Source organism: Podarcis melisellensis, assembly GCF_964234715.1.
Source record: "Podarcis melisellensis genome assembly, chromosome: 2".
In the NCBI taxonomy this organism is placed as follows: Eukaryota; Metazoa; Chordata; class Lepidosauria; order Squamata; family Lacertidae; genus Podarcis; species Podarcis melisellensis.
In genome coordinates, this window is record NC_138529.1 from 116,746,741 (window position 1) to 116,755,492 (window position 8,752).

An 8,752-nucleotide genomic window follows, 5' to 3' on the forward strand; every position below is an offset into this window, starting at 1 on the left:
TGGGGATTCGAACCGCCGACCTTCTGCTCGGCAAGTCCTAGGCTCTGTGGTTTAACCCACAGCGCCACCCGCGTCCCTTCTACTCGATTATGAGGGATCGCCAAAGAAGGAACTGATAGCCTTAACCTCCACTGATTTCTCCAGCTCCCTTTGCAAAAGCAGATGCTGCCATTTCTTGTGTATGTCAGATGAAGATGTCCTGCCTTTTGTCTCTCCTGGATCTCCCACCATTCGGCTTCGCTGGACATTAGTGTTATGGGCAGGAAAGAAGAACTTCCCTCTGTCCACGTTCTTCACAAAGCCAGCCAAGCTGGTGGCCCTCCTTGCCTCTGTGGGAGGGAGTTCTGTAGTTTAACTGTGCACACTGAGTGAAAAAGTACCTTATTTTGCCTCTCCTGACTCTTCTGACATTTGGCTTCATTGGGTGTCCACAAGTTCTAGTCACCTTTGAAGGTGACTTGGAAACTGCAATTAATCCAGAATGCGGCAGCTAGACTGGTGACTGGGAGTGGCCGCCAAGACCATATAACACCGGTCCTGAAAGATCTTAATTGGCTCCCAGTACGTTTTCGAGCACAATTCAAAGGTCAGTGTTGGTGCTGACCTTTAAAGCCCTAAATGGCCTCGGCTGAGTATACCTGAAGGAGTGTCTCCACCCCCATCGTTCTGCCCAGACACTGAGGTCCAGCGCTGAGGGCCTTCTGGTGGTTCCCTCGCTGCGAGAAGTGAGGTTACAGGGAACCAGGCAGAGGGCCTTCTCGGTAGTGGCACCCGCCCTATAGAACACCCTCCCAAGGCAATAAACAACTATTTTACTTTTAAAACACAACTGAACGCAGCCCTGTTTAAGGAAGTTTTTAATGTCTGGCGCTGTATTGTTTTTACTATTCGGTTGGAAGCCGTCCAGAGTAGCTGGGAAACCTAGCCAGATGGGCGGGGTATAAATAATAAATTATTATTATTTTATAAGAGAGGGTGAAAACCCTCTTTCCCCAAAAACTGCATAATACTATACCCCTCTATCATCACGTTCCTCACTTTTTAGTCTTCTACGCTAAAAAGCCCTAAATGGTGTAACCTTTCCTTCACGGAGAGTTGCTCTGGCCCCTTGATTGTTTTTTGGTTGTGTGCGTGCAGACAATTGCTCCAAAAATAAATAAATAAAAAATCAAAATAGCCATGGAAGGAATGGAGAATATTCTTTATTGTGTTAGCAACCGAATGCTTCTGCATTACACAATGTCTAAACACAGGACATTTTTGCCCGGGTGAGAAATCCACTCAATCACTCATTGGCAGCACTGATCTCCTGCATCTCGCCCCGCTGCCATGGAAAAATAACCCCCCTGCAGTCCATGCCATCGTTACAGCTTAGCGCGCAGTGTGGATTCTCTGATGTCTATTAAGGCAAGTGTTGCGAGAGAACCTTTTTCCGCACACCGGGCACTCGTGGGGCTTTTCCCCCGTATGAATCCTGCGGTGCGTGTTAAGGTTAGCTTTCTGGCTAAAGCTTTTCCCGCACCGCGAGCACTCGTAGGGTCTTTCTCCGGTGTGGATTCTCTGGTGAGTGTTAAGGTAGGAGCTGCGAGAGAACCTTTTCCCGCAGGTGGGGCACTTGTGAGGCCTCTCGCTCTCGCATCTCTTGCGGTGCCCGAGAAGGTGGAACTTCTGGCCAAACCGCTTCCCGCAGTCGGAGCACTTGAATGGCTTTTCTCCCAAGTGAATGTTCTCGTGCTTAAGGAGGTTCGCGCTCTGGCCGAACCTCTTCCTATACGCGGTGCAGACGCTTGGTCTCTTACCAGTGTGACTCCTCCGCTGGTGTGCATCCTCCTTCAGATCCTGGAATGTGCCCCCAAACAGGACAGACACACCGACTTCTCGCCCCAAGTCCGCTTCCTGGTGCCCACCTGGAGCGCTTCCCTGCTCGCGGAAACAGGAAACGTCCTCTCCTGCTCTCCAAACCGACGTCCCGCATGTTGACAGATGCTCACGATCTTCCGGGCTGTACCTCTCCGCTTTGTTGAGGTTCGTCCACCCTTTAGCTCCTGAACGGGAAAATAAAATTTCAGATAAGTGCTGGAGATGCAAAGAGGTTGAGGGTACGTTTTTTCATATGTGGTGGACTTGTAAAAGGGTAAAAGAGTACTGAGAAATACTTGTAGAATGAACTGAAACAAATGTTTAAAAGTACTTAAAAACAACAACAACCAGCGTTTTTTTTTGTTGGGGATAATTCAGACGGAAATTCCCAGGTTTCAAAAAATGGTTATTTATGTATGCAACAACTGCGGCCCGTGTTTTCTTAGCCCCAAAATGGAAAATGAGTGAGGTCCCAACCAAAGAAGAATGGCAACTTAAACACAGCTTGCGGATTTACACAGCTTGCGGATATACACAGCTTGCGGATTTAACATATAGAATAACAGAACAAGAAGAACATACGTTTAAAGAAGATTGAGAAATGTTATGGTTCATTTTGCATATCTGTCAGGGGCTCAGGAGCAGAAGCACAGGAAAGGGAGGAAATGGAGAGCGAGGGGGAGGAATCCGAAGGAAACGTAAGCGATGACAGTGGTCCGAGGTCTCTGAGTCTTTCCAGCGAATCGGAAGACTCACAGAAAGGGGCTCCCATGGTCAGAGCAAGGGGATGCCTAGGGGGACACCCCAGGAAGAAGGGGCCAGAGGGGACTCTGAGAGCAGCAGTTGGAAATCAGGACCAGCTTCCCCACCAAAGAGCAGTAGGGGGGAGGAGTCCCAGGTATCGGGATCAGGCTGCTCACCGCCAGCGGGAGGAGATGAGTCAGGATTGGCCACGCCTCCATCGGAGAGCGAGGAAACGGTCGAGAGGAAGGTTGGAAGCTGGGCGCGTGCGCCAAGTTCAAATGTACAGGCGAGCGGCACAGTCGGTAGCCCGGATAGGGAGCCAGGTCCTAAAGCCCGCCGAAAGGAGGGACAGGAGTCAGGGGGGTCAGCGTCAGAGGAGTCCAGGAAGGAGGAGACACCGGGGGGCAGAAGGACCCAGAGGAGAAAGGAGCGACGGAAGAGGTGGAGTAAGGCGAGAGTCTTAAACTGGTGTACAGGGGGTGGAGATTCAGACGGAGCTTCGCCGATCTAGCTTCTAGACGTGGAGCTGCACGCTGCAGCTTGTAAATGGAAACTGAACTTCAATAAAGACTTTTGTACATTACAACCGGCTAGCGTTGGTCCTCTGTGAGCAGCTGGAGGCAGCTCTGACAATATCATAAATCCCTGCATATTTTACATAAACTAAACCATTCAGTATTCCATTATTCCATCCATCAATGCTTATTTGCATTGTTGAATTTATCTTAATGCTGCTAACGTTTTCAAGTGTACATAATTTCCCCCCATATATTCAATAAACATTTCCCAATCTTTTCTAAACGTATGTTCTCCTTGTTCTCTTATTCTATATGTTAAAACAAAAAAAAATTCTTTCCAGTAGCACCTTAAAGACCAACTAAGTTAGTTCTTGGTATGAGCTTTCGTGTGCATGCACACTTCTTCAGATACACACTGTGTATCTGAAGAAGTGTGCATGCACACGAAAGCTCATACCAAGAACTAACTTAGTTGGTCTTTAAGGTGCTACTGGAAAGAATTTTTGTTTTGTTTTGACTATGGCAGACCAACACAGCTATCTATCTGTACCTGGATCTATATGTTAAGTCTGCAAGCTGCGCATATTCCATCAGCTTAAGTTGTCATTCTTCTTTAGTTGGGACCCCGCTCATTTTCCATTTCTCGGCTAAGCAAACACGGGCTGCAGTAAGGTAGGCAGTTTGAAGCCCCGCGATGGGGTGAGCTCCCGTTGCTCTGTCCCAGCTCCTGCCAACCTAGCAGTTCGAAAGAACACCAGTGCAAGTAGATACATAGGTACCACTCCGGCAGGAAGGTAAACGGCGTTTCCGTGCACTCTAGCTTCCGTCAGTGTCCCGTTGCGCCAGAAGCGGTTTAGTCCTACTGGCCACATGAGCCGGAAAGCTGTCTGTGGACAAACACCAGCTCCCTCGGCCTGAAAGCGAGATGAGCGCCGCAAACCCATAGTCACCATTGACTGGACTTAACCGTCCAGTCCTTTTACCTTGCATAAATAACCTTTCGTTGTCATATTGTCAATCTATTGACTAAAGGGGATGTGATCCCCTTGTCTGCCCATGAATTTGTCTAATCCTCTTTCAAAGGCACCCAAGTTTGGGGGCCAACACTGCGCCTCCTGGGAATGAGGCAGCTTAACTATGAGCTTAAGTGAAGAAAGATATCCTTTCGGTGGTCCTGAACCTTCCAACCTATTCCAAGTGTCTTAAGACACACCTTTGCCATTCTCACCTGTTAAGAGGGCCTCTCCGTGGTCAGCTTCCTGCTTCGTCTCCCGGCGCATCTGCCGGTGGGCGGGGTCAGAAGGAACCAGTTCCGGCTCGCAGAAACTCAGGACCACCTCCTCAAACGGCACGCTTACCTGAAATAGCAGAGGAGATTCTCTAAGGACAGGAATTAGGGCACGGGTGGGAGGGGGAATCCCCCGACCCGCAAGTTGCATGCGGCCCTCTGCCAGACTTCCTCTGGCCCTTTGAGTTCCCCTCCAGCCCATCAGCTTTTCAGCAAGGGACCACATGAGCAACAGAGGAAAGGTTTGCGATTACGGATGGGAGATGCTGTCCTTTATTATTCTCACCTTCTCAGTCTTTCAAGTTCCTTTCTCCACATTTTTACATAGGTTCACTGGTTCTTATTTTAAATATATTTATATATTGGGTTTTGATCAAAATGATGATTGGTGGAATGATCTCTCTAGGGAGGCACCTTCATTATACAGCTTTAGGCGTATAACGTTCCTCTTCAACCAGGGCTTTGGCTGATTAACATCCTATAATCCTATGTTTTTGGGAGGGGGAGAGCGAGGATTCTTGGTTTGTTTTGGTCTTGTTCATGTTTTTATTACGTATTTTGTGTTTTTACAATGTACAGTGGTACCTCAGGTTAAGTACTTAATTCGTTCTGGAGGTCCGTTCTTAACCTGAAACCGTTCTTAACCTGAAGCACCACTTTAGCTAATGGGGCCTCCTGTTGCTGCCGCGCCGCCGGAGCATGATTTCTGTTCTCATCCTGAAGCAAAGTTCTTAACCCGAGGTGCTATTTCTGGGTTAACGGAGTCTGTAATCTGAAGCGTATGTAACCTGAAGCATATGTAACTCGGGCTTCCCCCGCCCCCAGCCCCACAAGCTCCGGGAGTGGAGGCAAGGTTTCGCTGCACTCCGGGGGCTTCAGGTAGCTATCCGCAAGCCTTCGGAGCGCAGCGGGAGTTCCCGCTGCGCTCCGAAGGCTTGCGGATAGCTGTCTGAAGCCTGGAGAGCGAGAGGGGTCGGTGCACACTGATCCTTCTTGCTCTCCAGGCTTCGCGTCGCTGGAGAGGCGCTGCATAGTTTTCCCTCTCTGCCCAGCGCCCCTTCAGCGAAGCGGGAGGAGAAATGGAAGGGGCTCCTCCCTGTTCTCCCCCTCCTATGGTCCGGTGAGTCCTATGGAGTGAAAAATATGGTAAACAGCCCTGTGATCCTCGGATGAAGGGTGGTAAAGAAATTTAATGAACAATAAAAAAATTAAAAATCTGCCCCCCTTCCCCAGGTTACTGGCTGCTCATCTGTTCCCAACTTGGGGAAAGCAAAGAACACAAGGAGCTCACCTGAGGTTTTGGCTGTTCTGCTTTCTGCTGCCTCAGTAGAAAGTCCTCAGCCAGAGCCACTGCCTGGAAGCAGGTCTCTGGCCCCCGTTCCCGGACCCAGCTCTGGATCTCTGGAGGCAGGATGGTCAGGAATTGTTCCAGGATCAGCAACTCCAGGATCTGCTCCTTGGAGTGCTTCTCCACCTTCAGCCACCGCCGGCAGAGCTCCTGGAGGCAGCTGTAGGCCCCTCTCGGCCCCTCGGCTTCCCGGTAGCAGAAGCGCCGGAAGTACTGGCGGTTCTTCTCCCTGCTGATGGCGTCCCCGCGCAAGATGGCCGCCTTCACTTTCCCATAATCCTCTCTGTCCCGGCCCTCCAGCCTGCGGAAGGCCCGCTCGGCTTCTCCGCTGAGGGCCGGCGAGAGCCGGGCTGCCCACTCCTCCCGGGGCCACTGGCAGGCTTCGGCCACTTGCTCGAAGGAGGCGAAGAAGGCCTTGGTGTCGTCCCAGGGGGTGGGCTCCTCGGGCGGCTGCGGGACCCCCCAACCCATGTGAGGGGACTCCACTTCCTTCAGGAACTCCTGCCACTGGACCTCCCAGCGCTGAAGGATCCCTTCCCCTCCTTCCTCTTTCACTTGGTGCTGGGACGGCATCTTTTGCAGGAATTCTCGGATGCAGCCACTCTGGTGGGGCTTCCTCACACTCTCTGCTCCCTCCACCGGTTTGGGGGCTGCTTGGCTTGGCTCCTCCATTTTCATCCCTGGCGCAAGCCTCTCGCGCAAGATCACAGAGGGGGCTGAACAGGACGTCCTGGCTCCCTGGGTAAAAGAGGCATTTATATCATTATTAATATTATTTACTAAATTTATATGCTGCCCTATAGCCGCAGGTCTCAGAGAAATGTGAGTGATTTATTTGAAATGTTAGTAAAGACACTCAAACAAGGCAGACAAGAGTCTGGAGAGAGGTCCTGCAACAACACTTTACTGAGAAAACTGAACAAAATAAGCCCACAGGAATGAAAACACACTACAGAGTATGATCTGAGGAGAAAAGACATAGGGAAGACCCCAATGTACAATTGCCAACTGTCCAGAAAAATACAACCTGGCCTGCCCCTCTTCCTTTAAGACAGTTCTGATCCCCAGAAATCAGACAGCACAGCTTTTCATGGCTTCAAAATAAACATCATAAGGATCACCTGACACATCTTATACCTGCTGTTCCTCCAAGGGGCTACATTACAAAATGGAAGACAATGGCCGCTGCTGTCTTTCCATAGCTGTCAACCTTCCCTTTTTTTGTGGGAAATCCCTTTATTCCAGTGCCGTTTCCTGCTGCTTTCTGGATTGTTAGATATACCGTAGACTGTCCCCAGGACAGGTGAGGCTGCTGATCTCTTATTTTTGAAGCTCCCTGGGACAGGTGAGGCTGCTGATCCCTTATTTTCGAGGCTGCTGATCCCTTATTTTCAAATCTGAAAGTTGACAGCTATGTTTCAGCCCAATCCGGCAGCAAGCCTTGTCTCATGTTCTCATGTTAGCGACAGCCCTGGGAGGTAGAGACGCAACCAGCCCAAGGTCACCCAGTGAGCATTGTGTCTGAGGGAGGAGGGCTGGAACCTGGCTTGCTATTATCCTAGTCTGACTTTCGCAAGAGCCCTCAGGATCAGGCCAGCGGCTTCTCTAAGTCCGGTGTCCTGTTCTCACAGTGGCCGACCTGTGGGAAAGAAGGAGCTGAGGGCTGTGGTTTCCAGCAACTGGGATTTCTATGCACTGGAACCCAGGAAGCTGCAGAGAGTCAGACCCCTGGGTCCATTGTCGTCAATGACAGCCAGTGGCTTGCCAGGGTTGCAGACGGGGTGTGTGTGGTGTGGAGTGGGCATCGCTTGCCCTAACCTAGAGCTGCTGGGGGCTGCAAATATTGCAAGGCACCTGCTCATTGCAACCTTGGCTGCTCGTTTCTTTCCAGCCACCGAAGGAATCGCTCTTGCTTCTTAACTTCTTGCATCTCTCCTCCCCCTTAAAAAAGCAAGCAAAAGCACAATCTGCAATTTGAAGCAATTTCCAAGAACTCACCTAAAAATCACACACACTCACTCTCTCTCTCTAGATGAGCCTCCAACCAGGGGAAAGGAAGAAATGGCACACAGGAAGTGAAATTGTGACTTTTCACGTCCTGCCTCGCCTGCCTCTCTCTCTCTCTCTCTCTTGCACATCCCCACACCAAAACATGCACACCCACACTTCCGCATTTCCACCCTAGGAAGCCTAAACACACCTCCCAGAACCCCTCTAGGACTGGCAAGGAGCTCGCTGGTTTTAACTCTTCGAAGACTTTGAGTGGGTTGCGGGTGTTTGCCCTCGCGTGGCTGTGAGGCTCAGTGGGTGGAGCACAAGCTGGGAAATGTGCATTTTATCTATTCTATACATTGATTATTGACTGCGTTTAAATCATTCTAAACATTTCGTGCTGGTTCCTTTTGGTTTTTGGTTTCAAATAGGAAATGTTTTTTGAATATGAAATGTTGAAGAATTATAGAAGCATAAACTATCTGACTTTTAGAAGACATCTGAAGGAAGCCCTGTTTAGTGAAGTTTTTAATGTTTGATGTCTTATCGTGTTTTTAATATTCTGCTGGGAACCGCCCAGAGTGGCTGGGGAAACACAGCCAAATGGGCAGGGAATGAATGAATGAATAAATTATAATTATTATTATTATCCCAGAATTTCAGAGTTGGAAGGGGATCACTGAGGATCTTCTAGTCCAACCCTCTGCAATGCAGCTGTCCCATACAGGGATAGAACTTGCAACCTTGGCGTTGTCAGCACCTGCTCTAACCTACTGAGCCTGCCACACACAGAGAGACAGTGTGGTGTAGTGGTTACTGCGATGGACTATGATCAAATCCCCACTCTGCCATGAAACTTGCTGTCACCAACTCTCAGTCTAACCTGCCTCCCAGGGTTGTTGCGAGGATCAAATGGAGAGGGAGAGAACTACATAGACCACCTTGAGCTCCGTGGAGGAAGTAACGCTTCTGAATACCAGGAGGGGAAAGATGCTTTGTGCT

General features: G+C 49.9%; 1 protein-coding gene across 1 annotated transcript; it reads right to left on the minus strand.

Annotated features, from left to right (window-relative positions):
- Positions 1-1,180: 1,180 nt before the first annotated feature.
- On the minus strand, positions 1,181-7,806 carry LOC309364775 (uncharacterized protein). The gene is made up of 4 exons (XM_081902673.1): positions 7,757-7,806; positions 5,702-6,496; positions 4,351-4,480; positions 1,181-2,045 (listed from the first exon to the last, which is right to left on the minus strand). Exons 2-4 carry the CDS (start codon positions 6,434-6,436, stop codon positions 1,372-1,374), a joined length of 1,539 nt encoding a protein of 512 aa, XP_081758799.1. The 5' UTR covers positions 6,437-6,496; positions 7,757-7,806; the 3' UTR covers positions 1,181-1,371.
- Between the last annotated feature and the right edge of the window lie 946 nt (positions 7,807-8,752).

Bases quoted from the DNA above. Each gene is read 5' to 3' on its own strand.
- LOC309364775 (XM_081902673.1), bottom strand. From the start codon at position 6,436: ATGAAAATGGAGGAGCCAAGCCAAGCAGCCCCCAAACCGGTGGAGGGA. The intron at 4,481-5,701 runs GTGAGCTCCTTG...CTGCTATTTCAG, and splicing joins CAGAACAGCCAAAACCTCAG to GTAAGCGTGCCGTTTGAGGA. The intron at 2,046-4,350 runs GTGAGAATGGCA...TTTCCCGTTCAG, and splicing joins CGGAGAGGCCCTCTTAACAG to GAGCTAAAGGGTGGACGAAC.